The sequence below is a fragment of the Dromaius novaehollandiae genome, chromosome Z, assembly GCF_036370855.1.
Source record: "Dromaius novaehollandiae isolate bDroNov1 chromosome Z, bDroNov1.hap1, whole genome shotgun sequence".
Lineage (NCBI taxonomy): Eukaryota > Metazoa > Chordata > Aves > Casuariiformes > Dromaiidae > Dromaius > Dromaius novaehollandiae.
Window position 1 is genome coordinate 38,802,835 of NC_088132.1, and position 27,952 is coordinate 38,830,786.

The window sequence follows — 27,952 nt, forward strand, 5'->3', positions numbered from 1 at the left end:
AAGATGGGTGCAACCTGAGCCTCTGAAATGGGGAGGCATTTCTGCTACTGCTGGGCTAAAAATCACCGCATTTGACCTCACACTGCAGTAGCTACTGCTGATCTTTCTCTGGAGACCTTCAGATCATGTGATCTGACAATGCGCTCTCCAGCTGGATTTTATTTCTCGCACAGTGTGGTTCAAAGTTATGTGTGCATGTGTGTGTGTGTACTCACGCGCGCGCGCACACACACACACACACACACGTGTGTGTGTGAGTGTGAATGCATGTGTATGCATGTGTGTTACATCCACTTTACTTTGCAGGTTTCGGTTTACATGACTTCTGGTGGACAATCAGTCTGTCTGGAAGGAAAGTACGCCCGCAAATATCACATGGAACTAGCTGGTTCTGGGCGCTGGTCCAGGCAGCCTCGTTTAAAGAATCAAGATCATAGAAACCTTTGGCTGGAAAATTAAAAAAGAAAGTATCAGTTTTCATTCTGGAGACCCACATTCAACTCTTTATGGAAAGTATTTTCAGGAAATACCTGTTGACTGAGCCTCTCAGTTTTAACCAAACCATATTGCTTTTGCAAATGAAAAAGAAAAAAGAAAGAAGCAAAAGAGTAAAAAAATATATATATATAAAAGACTCTGCTTTTTGTCCCAGGGGTTGAATTAAATTAACTTCAAACTGATTCATTCTGTATTGTATGAGAGTACAGAGAAAACATCATGCTGTGTGTTATGATATGCATTCTTAGCTAATTATTAACATCTTTGCATACATATTATTATCGGCAAATTTCACTTTTTGGCTTTACTTCAAGTTTTGTTTAATGAGCATGTGTTATCTAACCAGGGCAATGAGAGGGAGTATACCGTACTTGAAAATGTGCTCTTTGTACTGCCTTGGACAAGGGGCCCAATTTTCTTCCGGTTGAAGTCTATACAAGTTTTGCCAATAACTTGACTAAAGGTTGGGTAAGCCTAAAACCTCTTACAGACAAAACCTACAGTTCTTTTAAGCCACAGCTTCCACTGAGATCATTGCACTGATGTGTCTATCGTCATCTATGCACTAACCCAGTTTTACTCTCAGTTACTTTCCGTCGTAGAAAGACTGACCGCTCTGAAAGTTCAGAAGCATTCTTCAAACACTCACATCAGATGTCTTTTCAAGATTGTATCTGAGTATAAAAAATCTTATTTACTTTCATCTTGAAATGGACTTTCACATAGTGTTGTTTCAAATTCATTTCCAACAAAGACAGGTAGGTTGCTTAATAACTGAATTTAGATCTTAGAGTCTTCATTTGAAGTGCATAAAGAAAATATCTACAAGGCTTGATTTGAAGCTGTATTTGCTTTGCTCTTTCCAAAAGGTGTAACAATACAGAAGATGGCTAAAAAAAAAATTGTTTTTGCCTTTGAACTGTTAGCATCAGACAATTTCTAAAAAGAAAAGGATTTGTACATTTAAAAATATTCCATGGTTTCTGTCATTGGCACACCATGGATCTCTTCATTAAAGGCCCATACACTTTTAATATGATTCATATCCAATGCTTCACATAACCACAATAAGCCTTAGATCTCTTAATATGCCTGTTCCTAATGTTCTTTTTGTTAGAAGAGCAACCAAGTAGTGTTTCTTTTCTTGGCTGAGACAAATAACCCCTTTGCTTGCAGGAAATGAATGTGTATTTTCTGTACTTTGGAAAGTTTATTGAATATAAAAAAAGAGAAAAAGAGAGATGACTTTCTCCTTACAGGCATGTGTTGCATTCCACAAACAAAACACTGTGTAATCAGGGCAGTGGCTGTCTTGCCGTGACACTTGAGTTTTCAGAAAGGATTTATGTAAGTTATAAAAAGTTTTATGTAAGCAGTTAATATTGCTGAACTTACTTTGAACACTGCCTGTTCCCTTCAACAACAGGGTAACCCCTCCTCCTTAGACTAAGAAACCGTGAGACATGCGGTACGTGTATATGGTCTCAGGGTCAGTTACAGCTTTTACCAGATGATCGGGAAGATGTCTTATGGAAAAAGAACACTGAGATTATTTTACTGAGGCCAGGAGCGTGAGGCAGCTGCAGGGGGAACGACGGTTTCAGCTCAAGCTACAGAACCGATCAGACTTGCGTCAGCAGACATTTCGGGACACATGCTGGAAGCAGGTCAGTGCCCCTGGGGAAGTGTGGGCACACACCACCTCATAGGAGACGTGTGGCGCCTGGTGTGACTCACTGCATAAATGAGACAATTTTCTGATTCATATCTGGGAGCCTTTTGCTGGATTGTTCTCTCAAAGAGTAGATGTCTTTCTGCTTCCACTCCCTCATAGTAAGAATAGTGTATTTCAAAATAACCTGAATTGTCCTTTTGCATCCTCCTCTTCCAGACAGAATTCTCGTTTTCGCCATCTTTTTTACCACACATGTAAATATTAAAAAAGCTAAACCACAAGAGCAAATGCAATGAAAATGCCTTTTGAACCTATCTTTTACTGCAGATTCAACTCAGCTGCTTGACATCTGTTAATCAATATTGATATTATTCGAGCTGCTATTATTATTATTTTGAACAGATGATTGGTGAGTGATCCTGCTCTCTTTTGGGTGCATCTCCTGGGGACGTATTTCTTTGTGCTGCTGTAAAGTGATCTAATGTATGATTCTCAGTGAATTGTGGGAGAACTTGTCTGTTTTTTCAGACATTAAGGGAAGATGTTGGAAATTACAGAGAATACAAATAAAAAGTGGGTGAATTAGCCACCTGGGTGCAAGAAGTCCAAACTTGGCCTGAACTAGGTTGGACCACCTGGCAGGGCCAGGGAAGGCATCCAATGGAAGTGAATCAACTTCCAAGCAAAGCCTAAATAAAAATTCAGCTTGATTCTACAGTGAGCATGTACCCTTTGGATAAATATGGGAGCCCAGCTCTGTAAGGTGCTAGGGATCATCAATTTTCACTAATTTGAAGAAGTGGGATCTCAGCATCTTATAGAACAGGACCAAACACACAAACACGACATAATTGACAGAAATACAATGCTTATTTTATACCATACAGCATTTTTCCGCTGTGTTTCTATTATAATGTCTCATAAAGTAAGCTTTATAATATCTCACAATGTAAGTTTCTAAGGCTTGTAAATAAAAAGGGACTAACAGCATCCACTGGATACTAATTTTAGAAGATACTGCAATTTTACCTCTGCATATATTTTAATAAAACCCAGAAACTACAGTATATATTACAGGTTAGCTTTTAAAAATACCTTATTTTCTAGCAGTTCTCATGCATTTAGTACTGTTTCTCTTATTTTACCACCGAACTCCCATTTTATAGGCTACTCACTGTTTACCACTGGGTAAGAGCTAATGTTGGGCTTTTTTTTTTTTTTTTTTTTTTTTAAAATAACCAATGCTGTAGGTGTAAAACCTGGCTGAGATATCAATTGCTATGTTGCCTGAAAGGTATTTTGTTTTAATGACTGCATGTGTCAAGTCTGCACATTATTCTTGGATGCTTCTGCTCATTTTAAAATATGCTTTTCTACAGTGTTGAAAGTAGTCAAAAAGTAATGATGTAGCTGTGAAGCAGGTTACTAATCTTTTTGTGTTTTGATTCAGAAGGTACTGACACATTAAGAGGCATGTCCCACAAGGCAATGACTACTCTTGTTTCTCACTGATGCAGCACAAAAAGAGAAGAGGATGCTTAACAAAAAGCTTAAAACAAGCTACAGTCCTATGATGACTACATTCTCTTTGGACTGAATGGGGGTATTTGCAAACCACTAAGCTAGTCCTTAATTTTTTTTCTTTCTTTCTCCCTCTTTCTTCATCCCATTTCCTCATTTGGTCTGTAGCTTACCTTCTACATAACTGACTTCAGGCTTCTTGGGTTCTGGCCTTCTCAAATGCTTGGGTAGCATGTCATTCTCCTGATGCCATTTTTTCAGGCATTGTGGCTCATGGATACTGATAGATTTTGTTCCATACTCACGGCCACATATGTAACAAATAATTGTGGGTGGCCATCTTATCACTGGTGTCTGCAAATAACAATTGCAACAAAGAATAAGTGTTATTTTCAACATTAATTTTGAATCAGACAACTCCGAATGAAAACCATCATGCTGAAAAAGAAACTGATTCAAATCTGTGAAATCACCGTTAATGTTCCTATCAGTTTCAGTATATCTGGATTCAGTCCTGAAGCTTACAGGAGATATTGCCTCATTAACTGGCCATTTGGAACACGTACGCTGCTTCTCCAGATATTGGGCTGAAAATTCATGTGTGTCACCTAATTAATAGCCATATAACTCTGTTATTTTTGCACAGTTGGCCTGCAAGTTCATGAAAATGCCGACTTACCACATTCAGAGAGAGCTCCTCTGCTTGATCAAGTTACTGTGGTACAGTGACAATCTTAAACATTTAAATCCTTTTTTATCGGATGGAACATGGAAAGGAACAATAAAACCTTCCTCAGCTGAACTGCTGACGTGCTAATCCAATAGCAGAAAGACCTCATCTCCACGCAGAGCACAGTTAAAGCATCATGTCAGGCCTTAGCATCTCGGTTCAGCCAAACAGTGAGAGCAACTGTGATAAATTTGCAATTGTGGGAACTAACTCTGTGTTACTTCTGCCACAGATTGGTTAACTGGTGGAATTCTTGACCTTGACAGATTAAAACCAGTCCAGGACATTTCAGGATTGGGGGCAAAAAAAGGAACTGTTGTTTGTTTATCCCAAAGATTCAGCGTGAACCTTGCCAGTGACTTCAGTGAGAGCAGAACTGGACTCTCAGCAACTCATTGTTTCTGTACTGCAGATCTGCTTTTGTTTGTAGAGAAAAATAGCTCAACTAAAGAAAAAAACCTCAATCCTCAAACCCAGAAATATATATTCTAAGCTTGAAAAATATACAATTACTGTGGTACTGCAGATTATGGACTAGACTGTGTCTTTAGGCACATCCTGCACTAGGCGTGGTGTCAGTACCAGCCCCACTCCAGGAGCAGGGTAAAGCAGAAACATACTGCAAAAAATATAATTTTGAGGCACATCGATGATTCTTGCAACTGTCAGAATTTCCTTCATTCTTGGTTGCAGAATACCAGTAAAAGACTACCTATTATTTCCTGCCTTTTTATTAAAGGTAGAGGGAGAGCCATGCCAGACCAAACATGGGAAACTTTTCTCACGTAAGCAAGGGAGGTGGAGATTTCATTTTTTCCTCTGCTGTGTAAGACAAAGGCATAACCTATTCCAGTATTTATGACTCTGTCAGCCCATCAGTATATTCAAGAAATTCTGGGCAGCTCTTCTTGCATTTATGCTACAGTCTGAAAATGTCATTAGTGAATAATCTGCATAAGCTTTCTTTCCTGTATTACACATGTAAACTCTATTACATGAAGAAATACTCTACAAAGTGTATTTTTGCTGGGAAAAGTTCACAGAATCACAGAACAGTTGAAGCTGGAAGGGGCCTCTGGAGATCATCTTGTTCAACTCCCCTGCTCAAGCAGAGTCAATCTTCTCTGCAGGCTGGCCAGGACCATGTCCAGTCAGAATCTGAATATCTCCAAGGATGGAAACTCCACAGCCTTTCTAGGCAACTTGTTCCAGTATTTGACCACACTCACAGTAAAAAAGCTTTATTCTTATATTCAGATAGAATTTCCTGTGTTTCAACTTGTACCCATTGCCTCTCATCCTGTCACTGGACACCACTGAGAAGGGTCTGGCTCCGTCTTCTTTACTCCACCCCATCAGGTATTTATGCATATTGAGATAAAATCCGCCTTGAGCCATGTCTTTGCTCTCTCAGCCTCTCCAAATATGTCAGATGCTCCTGTCCCTTAATCACCTTTGTGACCCTTTCCTGGACTTGATCCATATGTCCATGTCTTCTTTGTACTGGGGAGCCCAGAGTTGGACCCAGCACTCCAGATGTAGCCTCACCAGTGCTTAGCAGAAGAGAAGGATCACCTCTCTCAACCTGTCAGCAATGCTCTTCCTAATGCAGTCCATGATGCCAATAAACTTTGTCATGCGGGGGCATTGCTGGCTCATATCCAACTTGCTGTCCAGCAGGACCCCCAGATCCTTCTCTGCAAAGTTGCTTTCCAGTCAGTCAGCTCCCAACCTGTACTGTTTCATGGAGTTCTTCCCCAGATGCAGGACCTGGCTTTTCTCATGTTTGGACTTCATGAGTTTCCTTCCTGATGATTTCTCCAGCCTATTGAGGTCTCTCTGACTGGCAGCACAACCAACTGGTGTTATCAGCCTCTCCTCCCCGTTTTGTATCATCTGCAAACCTGCTGAGGGTGCACTCTGCCCAGGTCATTAATGAAGATGTTAAACAGCACTGGTCCCAATATTGACTCCTGGGATTCACCCCTAACGACTGGCCTCCAGCTGGACTTTGTGCCACACACCATGGCCCTCTGAGCTCGGCAGTTCAGCCAGTTCTCAATCCACCTCACTGTCCATTTATCTAGTCCATAATTCATCAGTTTGTCTTTGAGGTTGTTATGGGAAACAGTGCTGAATGCACTGCTCTCCCCTCATCCACCAACTTGGTCATTTCACCATAGGAAGAAAGTAGGTTGGCCAGGCATGATTTCCCCTTCATAGATGCATGCTGACTACTCCCAATCACTTTCTTGTCACTCGTATGTTGGGAAAAGGTTTCCAGGATGAGTTGCACCATCACCCTTGCAGGGATCAAGGTGAGGCTGACCAGCCTGTAGTTCCCCTACAGCTTCCTTCTTGCCCTTTCTGAGGACAGGAGTGATGTTTGCTTCCTTCCAGCCCTCAGGAACCTCCCTGGATAGCCTTTCAAAGATCATCAAGAGTGATGACATTGGCCAGCTCCCTCAGCACCCATGGGTGCACCACATGGGGTCCCACGTACCTGTGTACGTTTGTTGAAATGTTCCCTAACCTGATTCTCCTCCACCAAGGGCAAGTCTTCCTTGCACAGGACTTTCTCACTAGTCTCTATGGCCTGGGATTGCTGAAGGCTGCTCTTACCAGTAAAGAGCACGGCGAAGAAGACATCAAGTACCTCAGTCTTTTCTGTGTCATTTCTAACCAGGGCCCTTGCCCCATTCAGTATGGGGTCCTTATTTTTCCCAGCCTTGCTTTTGCTGCTTATGTACCTGTAAAAGCCTTTCTTGCTGGCTTTAACATCCCTTGCCACATTCAACTCTACGTGGACTTCGGCTTTTGTAACCCCATACCTGCACTTTTGGACAGTGTCTCCATATTCCTCCTGTGTCACCTTTGCTTCCACTTCTTGTATGTTTCCTTTTTTTGTTAGAGTTTAGTCAGGAGCTCCTTGTTCATCCAGTAGGCCTCTTGCCACCTTTGCTTGATTTCCTGCTCATCAGGATGGACCATTCTTGAGCTTGGAGGAGATGATTCTTGAATATCAATTAACTCTCTTGGACCCCTTTCCTCTCCAGGACCATATCCCACGGGATTCTTCTAAGCAGATGCTTAAAGATGCCAAAGTCTGCTCTCCTGAAGTTTGGGGTTGTGAACCTGCTTTTAGCCCCACTCCCTCCTCGCAGAATACCTAACCCCACCATCACCGCAGTCAAGGCTGCCTGTCACCTTCACATCCTTGCTAAGGCTTTCCTTGTTTATAAGGTCCAGCAGAGTGCCTTTCCTCCTCTCCTTGAACACTTGTGACAGGAGGTTGTCATGAATGCACTTCAGAAACCTCCTGGATTATTTGTGCCTTGCTGTGCTATCTTTCCAGCAGATATCACGGTGGTTAAAGGATGGGGGTATGCAAATGTGAGGCTTCCTTCAGTTGTCTGAATAAGGCCTCATCTACTACCTCTTCTTGATCAGGTGGGCTATAGCAGACACCCACAACAACGTCACCTGTGTTGGTCTGCCCACTAATCCTGACCCATAAGCTCTCAGCTGGCCCATCACGGGACAAAGGTCCACTCTTTCCAGCAACTTGAACTTGATCTGGAAAGTTCTCACACAGAATTGAAGTATACCCTATACAAAACCAGTCATTCTGAGGACATTTTCAAGCTCTTAACTTTCATATGCTATTTACTTAGCCATGTTTGATAACAAATTACTTTAAATATATATATATAACCTTCTCTTTCTATTCATAGCTGAATATAGCAACAGTTGTTTTTGGAAGCCCACTAACTTTTCATTGTCAATTTTCACCTAGTTCCTTATTTCGGCTATTAACTTATGCCTTGTCTGATTTTGAGGCAAGACTCTGGGTCCTGATACAGAACCTTCTGAAGGCAGTGTGTGCTTTTTTTTAGGCTCCAGTAAACTTTTGGTGAGGATAACATAGTGCAAGCTCTTCAAGTCAGGAGACTCATTCAGTGGGCATGCTTGTTATGGGTACGCTTGTGGCATTTTAGAAGAGGTTTTCTAAAAAATGCTGTGTGAGAATACTGAAAACACATTTTCCTTTCTAGTTTTCATTAGCTTCGTCCCAGCCATTCAGCAGAATAGACGATTTACTGGATGCAAACTGGAAAATAGCAACTTGATTTGCATTCAGTATGCAGGGACTCTTTTTATGCTACCAGTATGGTATGAAGGAATTCATTTAACAAACAATAAGTTTGTTTAGCATGCACCATCACAATCACTTCCAATGTATGGAGCAGTATAATACACGCAAAATTACAGCTTTAACCAGAGTTTAAGTGCTGATAGAAGATGGGTGAAAAATCACTTAAAAAATTAAATACTTTCAATTAATGTAACAGAAAAAAAAGAAATATCATTAAAGTCCAGTGTTTTCTACCTCAAATATATTTCCCTAGCGAATGGAAATAGCTTTTTTCTCTGACTCCCTCGTTTAAATCTGTCACACTTCTTCTAAAGTAACTGCGACATACTGTTCAGTGTTCAACAGCTGTCAGTGGTCTGTAAGACAAAGGCTGGTCATCTCCTTCCCGTGTGATCTGGACAGATTTCCACAACTCAGAGCTCTCTGAAATGGTACTTTTGGCAGTCTCACCTGAAAACCTGAAGATTGAATGAGCACGATTTTGATCTCTCCAGATCCTGACAGGGATGGGTTTTGTGTTGTGATTGAGAGAAACCAGGCCTGGAGCTGAACAGAGAATCCTGTTTTCCAAGTTTATCAATTTAGCATAACTAAATGTTATCTGGTGAAAAAATTGTTTTAAAAATCTGTTCAAGTAGAAATCCTTCTTTTTTTAATAACTTTCACAATTAAGAAAAGGAAAGAAATGTTAGTAGAGATGACAATTAATTAAAATAAATCATCATCATAAGGATGGAATGATTTTTATCAGAAATGCAGTGAGTTTGAACTATCACTATATATTAAATTTCACACACAAATCCTTCTCTGCAAATATACACACTGTAAAAATCAGAAAATAAAAACCGAGGGAGAATATCTTTACAATTTGTAGTAACAGCTTATTCCCCACTTACCTGTGGAGTCTTAGGTATGATAAGTTTTGTTTGGATTTTTTACAACTGATGGTATTCATCCTTCATTTCTTTTTCTTTTCAGAGTGTTCTTACCCAGAATGTCACATCTGGAGGCCTCCCGTTTGAAACTAAACTATTTTTGGAATCACCAGAATTTTCCAGCCCAGACTACTCACAAGCCAGTGGCTGTCTGCTTACTGCTTTGTTTTTCACTTTCGAAAAGGGTAGTAGGGTTCCTCAGGAAACGTGTTATTATAAAAATACCTACAAATACCTGACAGTGCAGTTAGGTTTTCCTCTGGTGCCTTAGTATTTTCTTTTTTCTCAAAGACTGTTAAGTATGTCTGTGTTACCGTGAATGAAGTTATTTAACTCAGAGGGCTATACAACTATATATTTTCAATAGACCCGACATTACCTGAGGTCAGCCCCAGGCTGCTGTTATGACTTACATGAGGTCAAATCCTCCCATAATGAACAAAGCTTTTAATTTCCTCTTAAGCACACCCAATAAGACTGGCTCCCAAGCTCCGCTCTATAAAGATTTATCATCTAGGACTGAAAGACCCCCAAAATTCCTATTCCTTTAATTATCCATGTAACTTAATGGGAGGAGGAGAGACTTCCTGATACACACCAGAGCTCTCATCATAGCTCTCATCATAGGCTTGAACTGCCCAAGGAACAGTGGATCACAAAAAAAATAGTATAAATACTTAATGACAGCATCATGTTTTATGAAAGCAACCTTTTCCACTCATTCCACTCTGTCAGACAAGTAAGGGGCATTTTGCATAAGGGACAGAGATAATCCAGAGTGGCTCTCACAAGCATCCAACGAAGCATTTCACAGCCTTCCGCAGTGCTTTCAGCTGCTGACTGGCCACAACAACAGACTAATGTTAGGACTGTTTGTATGCCTATATACGAAGTGCAATAACAACAAGGTAATTCTGCCTGATGATGCAGGTAACTGTAGATTTTACTCCAATGGAATCACTAGAATATCCCACTTTACTCCTGATGTGCTATCTTAAAAAAAAAAAAAAAGGTCTAGTGAACATGGCATTTATGTAAATGCAGAAAGGCAGGAACCTCTATCATTCACAATAATAATATGCAGGGAGTGTCACTCCAACCATTCATTCACTTTTCTGTATTTGCAAATATATTTGTCACTAATCTTCTAACAAGATGTTCAAAACTGCTGCAGCTGAGACATGAAATGGAAAGTTTGTAATTGACCTCCCGCCTTCCTTAGAATTACAAGGCATCTTAAGGTCTTTTCATTTTACGCAGTGGCTTTATGCTAAAACAAGATATGGCATCACCATTTTGTTGTTAAACAGGTTTTCAAGACTTCTATATTATAATACAGAAAAGGGAGATCACTAACATATTTTTATTTTGTAGGTAGTTAAAACAGTAGGAAGAAAGCAGCAGATGGCAGCACCAGATGCTAGTGATACATCTGATAGGATTTTAGGATTAAAGTTATCACCATCTGTTGTCCAAAAAATTCTAAAACATATATCCATAGAAAGTCATTAATACTCATCTACATAGGCAGTAGGAAACATTTTGGTCTATGAAAGAATAATGAACGCATTCTGCTCTAGTACAAGTCTGAGTTTCAATAGTACCAGACATCACTGTCATTGCCTAAGGTATCACAGCAGAATCTAAATAGTATGCAAGAATCGAGATTTCTGAGCTGATGCGATCCTTCAGAGTCTATTAAGTATAGACTGTTGTTTGCTTTACATAGTCAGACATGATTAACTCTGATGTGTTCATGTATTCTAAGAGCTAGGATAGTTAGTGGAAGAGATGGCTTAAGGAGGTTGTTCAGTCTCCAGCATTAAGGGTATTTATGACCAAACTGAATAAGCATGTCAGTAATGATATTGGTCTAGTTCATCCTTCACTTGCTAATGGAAAGAGAGCTGCTGAGGACAGAGCTACCTCAGCATAAGCTCTTGTAGTTGGAAAGGTAGAACACCCTTCACATGGAGTATGACAGAATGAGTGAGCTCCATTTTTAAAATGAGGAAAATCCAGCTTTTGAATGTAGGGCATCTTTCTTTATATTTGACAGTAGTATTACAGTTCTGTTAAAATATATATACTATTCTTTTCATTATTCCTTCCCTCTGACATTTTACTGAGTCAGGACTTTAAAAGATGTTATTTAAATGGGTATCTAAACAATTTACTGATTCACATTCAGAGTAGGTCTGTTAAGTGAAACATGGACTCCCCCCAAATATTTTCTCCTCCAAGAATCCTAAAAAATTCCCTCTGATCCTCTCCTTCATGTCCCACCAGGACACTATCTGAAGCAACATCAGTCCACCGAAAAGAGGGCTGGAAGCAGTTTTATCTATATCCTTCTCATCAATCAGGTCTAACTGATGCCTTGAGCTTGATGCTATTCCTGCCAGGACCAAAGCAGACTGCTATTTCATTACTCTGTTCGTATAATTAATAAGCAATCGAGTAGCTGGTAGAGTGAGTAAAATTAAAACCATGTGCTGGAAAAAGATGGTGAAAACTGTACAGTGGACCCAGACCTTGTCTCTCTACATATCATATCTGTGGCCCTCTGTCAGCTTAGTGCTTTTCAACATCCTGTATGTGTGGACCTTTCAGAACTTTTTACTGGAGGTGGAGACCTTCACATAGAGAATTTAAACCTATGGAAAAGAGGTTTCCTTTGCCTACTTCTTAGAAGTAGTCTTCCAGTCCTGAACAGTCCATAGGAGCACAGGATATTTCTTTCACTCTTTCCATTCCTATCTCTGCTTTTAAACTGTACCTCTGCACAAAAAGGTCGGTCTAAAAATACTAAAATAAAGAACTGCAGAGAGGTAAAATCCATCTTCCCTTCTTGAAAGTCACCACCAGTAACAAGCTCCTTCAGAATCAATTATACCCTGCCGGCTGTACAGCCTCATTAGTTCTGCTGGAATTGAAAAACTGTAACTGAATGGAAGCAAATGATGAAACCTGTTGTTCAGACACAAGGAGGAAGAAATTCTAATACATTTCGTTCTGGCTCTGCAGAGCTCACAGAAGGAAAATCTGGTAATAATGTTGTTGTTCAACAAGTCAGCAGATGTGACTGAATCCATGCAGGGAGCAGATAGGTTGCGCAAGAGGGCAACATTTTCACAAGGTCATTCTCAATGCCAAACCACACTCTAAACTTGTTTTTGTATGTCACTATAACTCTGGACATTTTTCATGACATAAAAAAAGCAAACTTTTTTTTTTTAAACATAGAAAATTCTGTGCAGAGGACAAATGACTCTGGTTCACTCATGTGTTATCAATGCCTTTCACTGTACAATCACCTTTAGAACAATGCAAGGTCTTTGGCAAATGGCACAACGTAACGTGACACAATGGAAATGTCTAGTTTCCTATAGCCATAGATACATGTGCACAGTACTTTGCACTATTTGCGTGTTCTATGAAATCTGTCGATTTATTACGAAAGACTTTTAGCTGAGTAGTAGACCTCTTGCTATTATCTATCAGTCAGTGGCCTCAAATAGCATAATATAAACATACCTCACATTGTCTTTATTCTCATGCTAGGTGGGGCAATGCTATTATCTTCATTCTATTCAGCAGCTGGAAAACTGAGAAATGGCATGTTCAAGGTTTTGACTTTTAAAACCTTTTCAGAAATGCTCTGTATAGCATTGCATTGCTTTGGTGACTGAGACAGCTAAATCCCATTTTCAGAAGTAACGTAGGCAATCAGGAGTACAAGACATAGTGAAAAAAATCAGGCTATTTATTTTAGACGTCAGGCCTAAATTTAGACATCTATCTCTTTACCAAACTCCTGGCCAAAAGAGAGCTCGTGCGGAAACAAGTGCAGAAAAAATATGCCATTTTCCAAAACTTTGTGTAGCTTTTGGGCAATGTGAATCAGCTTCTTTATTCTTGGATCTTGAATCAAATTCAGTGGAAAGAAATGTGCAGTCTTATTTATTTTGTTGTTGTTACATTCTGAGTTAACTGCCTTTGAACACGCAGTCCTCAGTAAACTAACGTTCCATGCCAAGGTTAAGAATAATGGTAAAAAAATGAAAATCACTGGAGTCCTTACAGGACAAGGAAACATCGTATCTCATGTTATCTAAATAAAAATGCCTTATATGTACTGAAATATGTAACATTCAAAGCTTGCCTAAGCAGCTCAACAGAATCTGTTAACGAACTGTATCACATAATGGTCCCTTTTGGGCATATGGCTCCACAGCAGCAAAGAATATGAGAACCCAGCTATCCCCTTTCAACAGGAAAATCAAAAGAAACAGAAATAAATATGATTTAAGAATCCTACAGTTACCTTTATGCACACAGTATTCCCCTTTCCTCTACTTATTATCCAGCAGAGAAATATTTCCATAGAGCCAAAAGATTTTTCTGAAAGAAAGTGGTTTTAAATTTTGAATTGTGATGAGAACCCAGTCTCCCCTGGAGTGCCTAGCATCAAAATGCATCCAGACCTTTTCAATACAGCACATACTTAGCAGTTTACCTTGTCTGATATGGCTGGTGCAGCCCCACTCTTCTGTTGACCTTGACCAAACAGCTCAGAACTTGCTGAGCCAGACCCAAAGCTTAGGCCTTTACCAGATTTATAAGGTTTAGAACTTGACAGCCCCATACCACTGCTGTTTCCTTTGCAGCTCCTTTGGTGCACAGTGAGACGATCAGGGAGGAAAGTCCGGCCACACTTTTCACAAGGCAAGAGCTGGGCTTGAGCACTCTGACATGCTGCCTCTTTTTCAGCCATAAGCCTACAGGAGCCACGAGCAAGGGCCTCAGGTCTCCTGGGCTCTGCTCTTCGGAGATGCTTTGGTAGTTGATCATTTTCAATACGCCACTTCTCTAGACATTGGGGCTCATGTATGGAAATAGACTGGGACCCAAATTCTCTGCCACAGATATAACACACTCTAAAGCCAGGTCTTCTTGGTGGGATGATTGGTCGATTCAGTGGAGTCTGAGACATGTTTGAAGAATCTGAGTGTTTTGATATTATTGCAGTGCCTGGTCGTCTTTGCTTGGGATCAGCTTCTAGATGCACTATTTCTGGCAAAATTATGGCAAGATCTGACACGCTGGATGTTGAAACCTGTTCTGAAGGCAAGATGGTAGAGATATTAGCAGGGCCCTCTCCGACACTTAGCAGAGTTTTATTGGTTTTGTTCGGATTCTTTTTCTTTACATTGTTCCCATGAAGGATAAAACATTTCAAGAATCAAATTTAAGGTCATCTTAAATGATGGCTCAGCACCATGCCAATTGCAGGCTGTCATTTTAATCCTTGATTTTTCACTGCAAAACAAATTCACCTTTGACAGAAGCCTGCCAGTAGCCTGAAAGCCACTTTAATCCCAAAAAAACCCATTAAAATATGGCTTATGTGATCTTTCAGATTCTCTAGGATGTACATAACTCCATAACAATTCGAAGGTCTCCTCATCTCCAAAAGTGAAATAGGCAGACCAAATTCCACTCTGCTATAAATCTGCGGATTTTATTAGTTTCAATGATAGATGTATAGACATATCCCCTCATGAAGTTGAACTTAAGACTTCTATGTCTAATGGTTTATATGACTGGTTTGTACAAACAAGGTTTTCACAATTTTATGGCAGGGATAGCACTATTTTGAAGTTAAATTTGATTTAAAAATGAGATGTGGATCTGTGTTTGAAATTAAAAATACAGGACTTCCTGTTTACAAGTGTCTAAGGCTGAAGCAGCTATGTAGTACCTGAATATTGCTGATGTAAAATGGGAAGTGAGAAGAGAATCAACACCTTGCAGTACAAAAGATAAATGAAAAATATTTAAGAATTTGACCTTTCATAAAACCAGTTTTACACTGAAATGTCCTTTAATCACCTTTGGAGTCTATTGCACTAGAAACAATATATGCCTCATCTCAAGAAAATACAGTACATCTTGACTGTTCAAGATGACCTAAGATTTTTAATTTGATCAGCTTTGCATATGTGATATTTAAACAAATATCTTACTGAGAATTACTTTTTATCTCCATGACCTCCTTCTTCCAAGCATTTCTGATTCAGTGTTTACCGGAAGACAACTTCATGACCACTGATATAACAAACTTGAAAATCCAGACAAGCTACTGGCATACGAAGTTGATTCTGTATAAAAGAAACAAACATCATACATGTAAAGTAAATGACTAGATACAACTGAAATTTTGAGTAACTATATTGAGTTGGACTTTAAATTCATAGTGAAATTACAGAATCAAATTAGCAGTGACGCTTGGATCATAATATGATAACATTAAGCTAGAGCAAGAGAAATTTGCTATAATCCTCAATGTAAGGTAAATCACTACCATTTCTGTTAGGATTTCCATGGATACTTAAAGGAGTTACAAGAGCTCCAAGATAAAGACTTGCCTCATATTTTGTTTAGTTGAATCCTACATAATATTTGGATACCAATGAAATTGAAAGGCCTGAATGTTCTGCTTTTGAGTTCAGAATTTATCTCTAGTCTTGAATTTAATTTTGTAATGTGAGGTTTTTGAAAATGATTTTTTTCTTCTGTTTGGCAACTACAAAAATAGACTTTTAGAAACAGAAGTAAATGTTAGCTTTTACTTGTGTTAGTACACCACAGCCTAGTTAGCTCTGGGAGTGTGGGCTAAAATCTTTCCTGAGTCACCTACCAGTAAATGAATTGAGAGCTGTGTTCCAAACAGAGGCCAAATTCTTGAGCAATAACTATTGAAGATGTGCTTTATTGATGGAAATGATGAATAAGAAAGGAAGAGACAAACAGCTTGACTTACAAGTCCCACCTGTAACTTACAAGTTCTGCTTGTAAATGTAGCAAAATGTGATGTGCCAAGGAAACACAGGCAGGGCAAAAACAGGACCGAAAATTTACAACTATGAGATACTGTTTTTACAGTTATTTTTCAGAGTTGAGGGAAGCTTCAAAAGCTTTGTCTCTCAACATTCTTAGTGTCCAGCTTAAAACTAACAAACAGGTATTTTATTAATCACTTAAATTATAATTGCTGGTGCAGTGTCTGTAAATTCACAGACATCTATAGGCCAAAAGAGAACTATTCTCTGCCCTTACCAATTTCAAAAACAGATTGTGAATCTCCAACCAGCTTTCAGTGACAATCTTGTTTTGCATCTGTGTAGTCTTAATTTGCTTTACATGTGCAAAGCACCAAAGACTAACTACAGAAGAGAAATTGGTAAGCAGAAAAAAACTGACTTGCCCAAAGCTGAAGAGGAAGATTTGAACAAGTGTTTCCTTGTATTAGTTCTATGCAGCAAACATTAAACCTATTAAAACAAATAGACTGAAAACAAATCATATAAATCCTATTTATGCTACATTAAAAACCCTTGTACCTTCATGGTGTTTAAAACTAGAGGACCTCAAAGCTTTTTACAAATATGAGTGAGTTGTACTGTACCACACAAATGTGAAATAAATACTCGGCTTAACAAATGAAAGTGACTTCTCCAAAGTCTTGTTGAACATGGTTAGACATGTCAAAAATAAATCCTTCATCTCTGATTCTTATGCCTCTGCCAAAACTACAAGACATTTCTCTCTTCTAGTGCATCCATCTGGTTTGGGACCAGCATATGACAATGACCTTTTAATGCCTAATTGTCTTCAAGAATTCAGTTGTTAGTGAGTGCCTGATCACCAGGCTTTCTGTTTCCTACAGACTTAGCATATTAACATATATGCATATTTTGCAGACAAGTTTTATTAAAGACAGACAGCTGTGTGAAAAGAATTCACAATAAATACCGATAAAATTGAGCCTTTTCTTTTTTGCAAGCTATTGTCTGAGTCATAGCTTTCCCTCTTTGTTAATTTGAGCTTGGAGAATTTTACTTACAGGTTTTCTAAGGACTTACACCTCCATGCTTGGCACCCTGGTGAAGGTGCCTTTGCCATGCCTTAGAAAAACTGTAACGAAAAAGCAAATCAAAACAGATGCACTTCAGACAGGACTCATAGGACATATTTTGATCCAGATGTTGCAGCAGACTATTTTCTTCAAGCATTTCAGTTTTGCAATTTGCAGTCTGTCCTTACATATGAACAAGTTTGTATTGAAACCCTTAAATGCTCCTTTATCACAGAGACTAGGCTTTGTGCTGGTCCTCCAAGCATCACAAAATGAAGTTTAGACTGTAAACATGTTAGGGTAGGGGTTATTGTCTTATAAGTAGACAAAATAACTAGCAGGCTAGCTTTAGACATAAGTGAGTGGGCAGTTGCATAGGCAGGTGGCTGCAAAGACAGCAAGGTCACCACTGTCTACTTTATCTATATAGAACAGCCGATTGCTGCTTATTTTGCCACCAAAGACAGGGTCAAGGTGTGACAGCCACTGCTCTGGAGCGGCAGGTCTTTCTCTGATGTAAGAGTCCCCTGCTCTTACCAAAAATTCCAAACTTTAACTCAACCCCTCCAAACTTTTGGTGGTTTCTTAACTCCCAAACTTACCTACCCAGAAACCCCACTGATCCATCTCAGGTCACTTTCTCCACTGCCACTGATCAACCTGGATCTGCCCTGAACCTCCTCACTGCTCTTTCATCATGTCACCATGGGAGACTCTTTGCTCCCACTCAACAACTGTGTCACTCTTATCCCTCCTGTCTGAAGCCACTTAACTACAACCACGTGTTGAATTTTACTACATCCAAGGGTGAAGACACAATTTTGTCATTAACCTTGCGATGACACAAACTTTGCCTACGCCACTGGGAAGCGTTTAGCTGTTTCTGTTCTCTCATTAGAGATGCTAGCTGATCACAGTGAAAAAATGGGTTATCACCAGGTTCACACGATAGTCATCCTGCTGCCTGTCCTACAAAGCTGTTTAGTTTGCTGCACTCACACTTCTGGCTTAAACATTCACGTGGTTGCATATTCCAGGGACATTTGTGACACTTGGTCATTTTACAAAATCTCCTCTGAAGCTCAGATTTGTTTGTATGCAAATTGGAAGATATGAAGACCATCAGAGCCAATCTGTGATTTGCACTGGAACAAATCTCTGTGAAAGAGTATTCTGCAGCTAGCTAGTAAAAATACAATTCTTGAGGGATATACTTCTTAGCACTTAACACCTTCTCTAAAATTCTATTACATAACCATAGTCTATTGAATAATATTGCAAAAGACAAGGTTGTAACATTCTCTCATTTCTGAAAGTATTGGATATTCATATACTGTTTGTTAAAAGGTACACAAAACTTTAGCATTGAAATTTTTATCTCAAATATCAAAAAGCTTTTTTGTCCAATACCTGCACAGTGTATAATTGTGAAACATCCAGTGGAAACCATACTAAAACAATCGAAGAAACAAAGGTTACAAGCAGTTTGGACAGTAGCAATTAATAATACACAGGCAGCTAGCTGGCTCCGGAGTGCTGCTGTCCCATTTTAAAGAAACATTTTTTGCCCCCACCAGTGAAGTCCCCTTAATGCAAAACCCTTTTCCCTTTTATTCTATGCTGTGTAGAAAATATCAGAAAAGCTATTCATACAACAACTGCAAAAGCCTTTTCCTTGTTTTAGAAGGTCTGAACTCTCTGACCTTGACTTTACAAAAGGCTGATCACTTTGCACCACAAATTGCTACTGCATAACTTTGCCAGTCCCAGCTAGGTGGCATATGTTGATGCAGTTACATGTGTGGTTCAACAGTATGTAAAATTTAAATTCATTTGCAAACTAGCAGAGAGGCTGTCTACTGCAAGGCCCTTTCAAAGACTGGGAGAATTTCCAAGGAGGGTGGCCTATCGGATGAATCCAAGTTGGGAAGTAGCCAAGCTCTTTAGGAGGATGAAGGGAATGGAGAGCCAGGGAAACATTAAAGGGTCACGAGGAGAGAGGAGATAAGGGTTATTGGAGGGTCACAGGAAGGGAGCATCAAAAAGTTCAACTACGTTTCAGGGAACTTCTGAACTTTGCAGGGCTGCACTCCTAACTACATGTCTGATTTACTCATTTACGTCAGAAAGATACTTTCTATTACCTGAGATGATTTTTAAAGCAACAGTGGACAAGAAACTGACTGCCACATGAAGAATGTTAGGTGACTAAATCTGTTACTGTTAAGAATGAATCAGTCAATAAAAGATGCTATAAACAACCTATTAACAATATAACCTATTGTTGGATTTCCAAGCTTGCTGTTGTAAATACTTCATAACAGAATTATGCTTCCTTGTGGGGATTACACCATTTGGTCTACATTTACTCCTGCCAAGTTGACTGTTATTATTTGGAAAGTTCCTATAAATTCAGTGTGAAATGGAAATGCATATGAGCTATTCAAACCTTCTTTTCTCAAGTTTAGTGATAGACACAGAAATAAGTCAGGATTGGGATGTAACATTTCTTTTAAAAATGTAAAACTTTGTTACTTTTTTCTTTTAAAAATGTTACAGGTTATTTAATAAAGTGAGAAGATAGAGTTGGTCATTGTATATAGATGTTGGGAAATATTCCTCTCCTCTGCAGTTCCACTGAGTGCAATACTTAAAAAATACCTCACGATTTGCAATGACAGGGCATTTACAAATAATGGACTCAGTTTAATTTAAAGCAACTGAAATACAATGGCTTGTTCAGCATCAGGCTGATGTTTCACTTTACCCAAAAGAGAACAGAATCAGAAGACTGCTAATAGTTCAATAATTCCCCTATCTTCTTGACTGAAGGGGGAGCATGAACTCTTGCACACTTTGTTTTTAAGTTTATCCCATCCAAAAATTGCAACAACGGCATTATTACCCAGCCTTTAGTAACAGTCTTCTCTTAGCTGCCACGTGTGATTCAACCTATAGGTTCAAGTGTCTTCCCTCAAATGGCCGTGTGTCTTCTTTCATGTCAGTGCTGGAACTTGGAAACAAAGTTGACACATACGCTTCCTATTTCCTGCGTGCAGCCCTTCCTGAAGAGTGACCCTTTCTGTTTCTCATCTCTCTTGATTCTCTCATGTAAACAATTCCTCAAAACCCATTATCAGGTCATTTTACAAGCCTGGATTCCTTGACTGAATTGAACAAAACATACTTGCACTAGCTGGGGGATTAAATTGGCTGTTTCCAACAAATCCTCAACACTACTGCTTTTGACTTAGCTAGAATTCCACATGGAGATTTCCCGACTGAAAAAAACAGAGTTTACCTTGTGGAAGAACACATCACATGAAGCCTCCTGCTGCCAGAACACAAATGTGCTTATTCAGTGGGCAAAATACAGAATTAGTTGTGAAAATCTGGGGAATCTGTTCCTATACAGCTTATGAATGCTGACTGACATAACAGCGAGTCCATTTGCAGCTGTGTCAGACTGCAAACTCCATTTTAAATATATGGCTGGGTTACTGTCTCTGTTCCCCCTTGCCTCCACAGAAAGGGACAGGATAAATCCTTGCAACAAACAAACACAGAGCTAAAAACACAGGTCATAGAGCTTTCAAGCTTATACCTCTCAAAGAAATAGCCCTTGCACATCCTTGACTCCCTGTAAAGGCAAAAGCCAATTTTCCTGTCTGGGCTTAGAAGAAAGGACCACAAGTAAGTAATATAAATAGTGGGAACACCTGCTTCCCTTACTATTTTTAAAACAGTGCTTGGTAAAGCTATGAAAGGGGTTTATAAAATGTATTTGCTTGAGATGGCAGTGGCTTACCTCCAGGAGGCTCTTTGGAGAGATCATCTATACTTGCAGAGTGCTTACAAAATCCGCAGTCTTATAACAGAGGTATGGGAATGTCTGAGCGGGTTGCTCTGCTAGGCGAATGTACGACAGGCAACAAAGACACATTAAATGAAGGCGGAACGTGTGGCTCCAAAATGGTGGCACTCAAATTCAACAACCTAGTGAGAAGTCCAGCTACAGACCTGTCTGTCGTGTTATAAATGAATAAACTAATATTAGCTTACAAAAGAGATACTGGTTAAATCAGTATATTGGATTCAAGAGTTCCTGGATATGCAAGCCCCTATTTATGCAAATACCCACTGCACTGTAAGACAGCCTTCCCTTTGTTTCCCTTCAACACTACATTTGAGCTTGTCTACTCATTCTGCCTCTTCCTCATCCAGTGCTTGAAGTCATCAGTTTTGCATCTGTAACACCACAGTTACTGCTATGGGGATCAGTTCATAAAGGTGATTCATTTAAACTGAACCAAGCTTACAAGTATTCTGAAAGAAAAGTTATTTCACTTGTAACAGCTAATTTTATTGTTGCAGAGATTAAAAATGTATCAAAGAATTTGAAATGAGAAACAATGAGCCACAATTAATTGCACTACAATAGTGGCTAGAGATCCTAGTTTCTCAATCTGGGCTGGACTACATAAAAATACAAAGGAGAACAACTCAATCTAAGAGGATGAAAAATGTATTAGGTAGAGAGAGAAAAACAGAAAAGAGAGATGAAGTGATCCGCTCAACATAATGCACCTAGTCAAGAGGAGAAGGAAATGAATATAAATTTTCTGACATACAGTTGAGCGCCCCAATACTAAATCAGTCTGGCCACAGGGTTTTCAAAGGCTGATTCCTAACTTTATAAAAGGATTTTTGTTATGTTTACATATGCAAGAGGTGTCAGAAGGGACCAAACTTGCATCTTGTTTTGAGTGCCAAAGAGCTTTGCTTCAGGCTCTGTTTCCAGATAAAAATGTTTTCTATGAGGCTTCTCATTATTGTTCAAGGGAAATCAAATGAAACTAAATAAATATCTCAAGCAGTATTTTTTCTTGTGCTAAATGTTGTTTCGAATTGCTCAATCATAAATCTTTTTAGAAATCTGTTAAGATAAAATAATCATAAATTGGACAAAAATATTAGACAATTTGCAGTATCTTACTGATGGATCTGTTTTTCACTGAAAGATAAAAGGAAAAAAACATTGTTATGTTTCCAACAATATTTTTAGCAAATTAACCACATATTAAAATCCTCACATTTTTTCAGCTTAGCACTGCACCTTCTCCAGAGCTTCTGGCTGGAGAAGTCGCCTCTGATTAGTGTTAGAGACTAATTTTCTCCTTTAGTGATGTGAAAAGAATAAACTATTATTTGATTAAACCTTAATAAAGACCACTGAGATGTAGGAAATCCACAGGTTTCTATGTCAGTTTGCTTTATCTTGTCAGAGGTGAGCAAAACCCATGTTTTTAAGCACCTCCTATCTCAAGAAACAATTTGCAAGCTCTAAACACATAAATATTGGCATGTACACCCACATCTGGCAGCTGCAAGGCCCTGTAAGCCTCTAAACTGTAACATCACAGCAGTCTGGCTTAGATATCTTATGAGTAATGCACACTCAGAAACATCCAAATACGAAGCTTGTTCCACCAGAGAATCAGTTGCACATATAGCAGTAACATCCCCCCAGTACATCTCCACCTGCAGCCTAGAGGTTGGTGGTTACACTTGCAATAAACATGGATGCAACCAGCTGAGGACAAATCAAGCATACTTGAAAATAAAATATACCAGGTTAAAAACTCACTGTTTCCAGATGAACACAAACAGGCTAAACAGACTGGGAATTTTCTAATAAGTGTTTTTCCCACTAGTAGGTGTTTATTTGTCAAAACTAAAACTTTCTTCAAAAATGTACCTGCATCAATTACAAGAGAGTAAGAGAGAAAACATAAATATGTGTGTGTGCAAAGGCTCATTAGAAAGCATGTGAGGCAAAATTTATAGCTCTGAGATATTTTTTATGATGAACTTCTTAAGGTGTTTATAATGGGACAACCAACCTAGTTAAAGGTTCTTGTAATCTTCCTCTGACCTACTTTAACTGCCTATGTCTGTCTTTGGATCTGAGTCACTTCCTATCTAAAACTTTACAGGCCAAACCAAAATTCACTAAAGCCAGTAGAAGTCACTGTATATCTGGCTTTTGAGGCAACCGCACATATAATTAGACAGTACACTTGAGTTCATGATGGTATTGCCAGAGAAAGCTGGAGACTGGTGTTAGTGAATCAGCAGTGCTCTCCCTTACTTTGACCTCCTTTGCCCAAGTGTAAGAAAGAATTCCTTTGATTTGAAAGAAAATTTAACTCTATCTGAGGGAATTATAACTATCACTAGTTAAGATATAGATAAAACATTAAACATTTTCATGTTAAAGAAAGTGTAATTTTTCATTAATTTCAACATTCTAGACGAGCTCCAGTAATGCTGTTCTCTTCAATTTTCGTTTATGTTCTAGAAACAATGTTCTTGCTTTGCATAAGTAAAGATAAATGCCAGTTTTTCTTTTTCTGTTTCTGTGTGTATGATGGAGTAAAGAAAGCTGTTTATCTGAGCTCAGCTGCCTCCTGAATTCCCAAGTTTCTAGGAAACACGCAGTGTCTCTCTGAAAGATGCCATGTATTTATCCTTGCACCTATTTACAAACAGTTCTTTACAGAAGGTACATTTTACTTAGCAATACATCGTAACTTTTCAGAACGAAGATTACCTTGTTTTTACTCAGATGCAATTATTTGATGTACTTGTCTCATTTTATAAAAAAATAATGTTCCCCTTCCTGAAAATGCCTATCTAGTCTTGTGCAAAAATGAGAGGAGAGGAATATATCAGCTCAGAGAGATTCCCAAGTTGGGTGACACTTAGGATATCAAGCAACACATTCTTAATGTCAATCACTCCAGTAGATCTGCGATATTTATCACTATATGAGTTGTAGAGAGCATACCAGATATCTATAAAGTGATAAATGGATAGGACATGTTTACACTGTCTGCAGCGCAGGAGCGTGAGAGTAAGCTCAAGCTCCCTAGCTCAAGTGTCTCTGTTCAACTCTTCCATTTCTGGGACTGGTGTGTGCAGAATCAGACTGGGAATGTCTGTGATTTGAGGGTAAATGTGCTTGCACAGTGGGCAATTGGGACAATAATTTCAGGAAAGGAGAGTGATCATTTACAGAAAAAAAGCAGACGGATAAATAAATGTATAATCAGATAGCAATCTGTTTGATTCAAGATATACAGGACAGGCACCTCAGCTCATATAAACTATCACAAGATAGTGAAAATCAACAGAACAATAACAATTTACACCTGCTGAGAGGCTGACACTAATGGGTTAGAGTGATTCAGTAAAAAATTACACTTTTCTCAATATCTGAATTATCACAGTTACATTACATAGGATAAAAATAATCAGAAGGGATAAATGTTCTCTTACAGTGTGAATCAACTCTAATCATTTTGTAATAGAAAGAAACTGCACTTGCTGACAGATGATTACATAAATAAGATTTTTTGTACCTTTGGTATGAACAGGATATTCAGCTAGATAACCTTACCTACCATGGCAATTCCTAAGCTCAGTAAGATAAAGCAGTTATTAAAAATAATAGGAAAATGAAACAATAATGAGCAGAAAGCAAAGATGAATAGAGAAGTGACAGTGAGAATCCAGACAAGTACAAGAAATTGTCCAAACTGGAAAATGGCTAAAACAACAAAAATAAGGACATCCTATTTCTTTTGTGAAATGTTGGTTATTCCTAACAAGAAATCATTAAATACTCATTTTCATATCTTGCATGAACAATACGGCACATCCTAATACCTTGCAGAACATTCATATTAAAGTGACAACAAAGGAAAATGGCCACCTGCTTAATCTCTATTACAAAAGCAGTGCTCCTAGAAGAATATCAGAATATTTATCAGATCCAGTGTGCAGTCTGAGGGAAATACAGCACAAGGCTGAAGAGAACCTTTATTTATAAAGGGTCTTGTTGGCAATGAATCTTAAAATCAACATTCTTTTACATTATTGTTTTTCTCCTCCAGATTAGATGGCCAGTATTTTTTAGCCAGTGTGAGAGGCCACGGCTGATAAACTTCATCAAATCTTAACTAGTACCATTGCGCTGTGGTGATTCAATAATTTGTTACATTTAACAGCGGTCTTTTCCCAATTTACATTTGCAACTGTTATTCATGTACCTGTTTACACTGTCTTGTTTCCTGTTTTATAATTCTTTAGATACCAGGATCTTATCAAATTCCATAAAACCATGGAAAAATATATGGAGCAGAAGCCTGAAAGACCTACAGAAGTTGTGGGTTAAATGGAGAAACACGTTAAAAATGTGTGTCTGGGCTCTTTACTGTGAAACTGTAATTTCATCTGGTTAGAAACTAATGCTTGGTATTGTATATCAGTGTCCTTGGAAATCAAGTAAATGGAAAAATGAATTTAAATAAAAAATAATAATGAAGTCAATTACATTAAACTATAATTTGCACAATCATTTCACTGAGTATCTTGAGATGCAATGCTGCTGTATACATCGGCTTCAAGCTAAACCACTTGGATATTAAAGTTTTCTGTTTCACTTGTGCTTTCCAAGCAAGAAGTTTCTGCTTTTTATAGTAAACCTTCTTATTGCACTTGAGCATCATATATTTCTCAGGTAGAACTGAATGAGGTCCTTTCTGTGACATGGGGTAATCAGAATTATGTGCCAGGTAGGATTATCTTCTCCAGAGAGTATGATTTCTAGCTTTCAGTATCCAAAATGGTTGCCCATTATGATTCCAATTGTATTTTTCTGCCTCTTAAAACACTCACATAAATGAAGTCTGTCAAGAAAAGGTATGTGGAATTAGGAAATTAGAACATCTAACCTGGTATATAACATTACTCACGCTCCATTTTTGCCATGCAGATCTCTGCAGAGAGGAATTCCAGAAAATAAATACATCGACCTTTCCATAAGCACTCTTACGTGCTAGCTGATCTGAGGGAGAAAGTAACTCAAATCTTCACTCATTGTCCTTTCTGCTCATTTATAATTGGGCCCATGAGATCTGCAGGAATCCTGTCTTTTGCTACTCAGGTGTCAGGTACTGATGTAGTGGGAAGAATATAGGATTAAGAGGAGTTAATTATTTAATCTTTGCATTATCTTGGTTCAGGAGTGTTATCAGTATTATCAGTTGAGTTTCAAAAGGAAATCAAGGTTCAGATAGATTATGAGATTTACCCAAGAGCACACCACTAAAACTAGAATTTGAACTCACGTGCTGCCCATTGCCCGTGCCCATTCACTGGGCAGTAGTTTCTTTGATTCTGGCCTGAAGAAAAATCACAATGCCTCTTTAACCCATCAATTTTTTCTATCTTTCCACCCTAGAGTTTCATAGAATAATTTGGATTCAATGCTCAGAGATGGAGAAAGCGCAAGCACATCATTATTTCCTAAATAGTGCTTCAAAGTACAGATGAAAACCCTACTTTTCTCCAGATCTTGGCTTTTCCGATGTTGTGTTTTGAGTTGGCTTGCCCTTTATAAAAAAGTCAAAGAGCAAAGTTAGGCAAACATACATGGAACAGATTTCCCCCCCATCCTAGGGGTAGGAGCTTTTTTGGTCTTACCTTTTTAACCAGCGCTTAATCCCCGCAGGCTAAGCCCTGGGCACGGCAGTGGTGGCTGAGCGGAGGCACCGGAGCGGTGGGTCCCTGCCAGCCTGGGGAGAGCGAGCGTTTTCCGGTGCCATGGCAATGGACCATGGCCTTTAGAGCCCCAGCGTTGCCCAGCAACCTGTCAACAAATGCAAATTTTGCAGGCTCCTCGGGCACTGATTGGCCAGCTGCATTGTTGGGTAACAGAAAGGGGGGAGGAGCTGTGGTCAGGCTCGGCCAATAAGAAGGGGCATCAGGGAGGCTCCCACGAGCCCTGTCCCTGGGGGCAGCGGGAAGAGGAAGGAGCGGTGGGCAGGGCGCTTGGCTGCCTCCCAGCCCGAGGGGGGCTGCTGGGCTCCCCCTGGCCAAGACACTGGGCCTCGGGGCTCTCCCCCTGCCAGCGGGGGCCCTACGTGTCCTTAAAACCAATGGCTTGCCTTCATGTCCCAGCTTTGGAGAAAATGTACCTTTTCTGCCACACAAACAGCAAACGTAAAAATGAACGGTCGATTTGGTCAACTTCACACCTGGAGACGAGAACCGTTGAGCTGGAAGAGTCCCCAGCGGCGGGACTGCATCCGTGACTAGGGAGGGACTTCTCCTCCCGACCAGAGGCAAAGGGACGGGAGTCTTGCTGGAAAGCCCAGCCAACAGTGACGGCTAAGGGCACGACGAACCCTAATGCCACCTCCTACATAAGCACTGTTCTGATCCAAATGTTTACATTTTGGGCCAAACTATTTCAATGTTTGAAATTTCCCCAAATTTAACTTTTACAACCTTGATATTTTCCATGGAAAATAATGCTACAAAAATAATAACAAATAATAAATAACTGCTACAAGAAACTACCCCAGGCTCTAATATTTGCACATTAAGTGTTTTCCAGGCAGTGAGGAGTACAAATCCATAGTGCTTCTTTCATTTTATCCCTTTCTAC

General features: G+C 39.2%; 1 protein-coding gene across 2 annotated transcripts; it reads right to left on the reverse strand.

The window, feature by feature from the left end:
• Window positions 1–222: 222 nt before the first annotated feature.
• On the reverse strand, window positions 223–27,940 carry LOC135324915 (zinc finger protein 474-like). Of its 2 annotated transcripts, XM_064501995.1 has the most exons (5): window positions 26,986–27,940; window positions 15,555–15,679; window positions 14,035–14,639; window positions 3,868–4,048; window positions 223–447 (listed from the first exon to the last, which is right to left on the reverse strand). In XM_064501995.1, the coding sequence occupies exons 2-5, from the start codon at window positions 15,565–15,567 to the stop codon at window positions 296–298; spliced, it is 951 nt and encodes a 316-aa protein (XP_064358065.1). In that variant the 5' UTR covers window positions 15,568–15,679; window positions 26,986–27,940; the 3' UTR covers window positions 223–295. The 2 variants fall into 2 exon arrangements, 1 of the variants encoding a protein (XP_064358065.1); XR_010386150.1 differs by lacking the exons at window positions 223–447; window positions 3,868–4,048 and having other exon boundaries at window positions 14,511–14,639; window positions 15,545–15,679.
• Window positions 27,941–27,952: the final 12 nt, after the last annotated feature.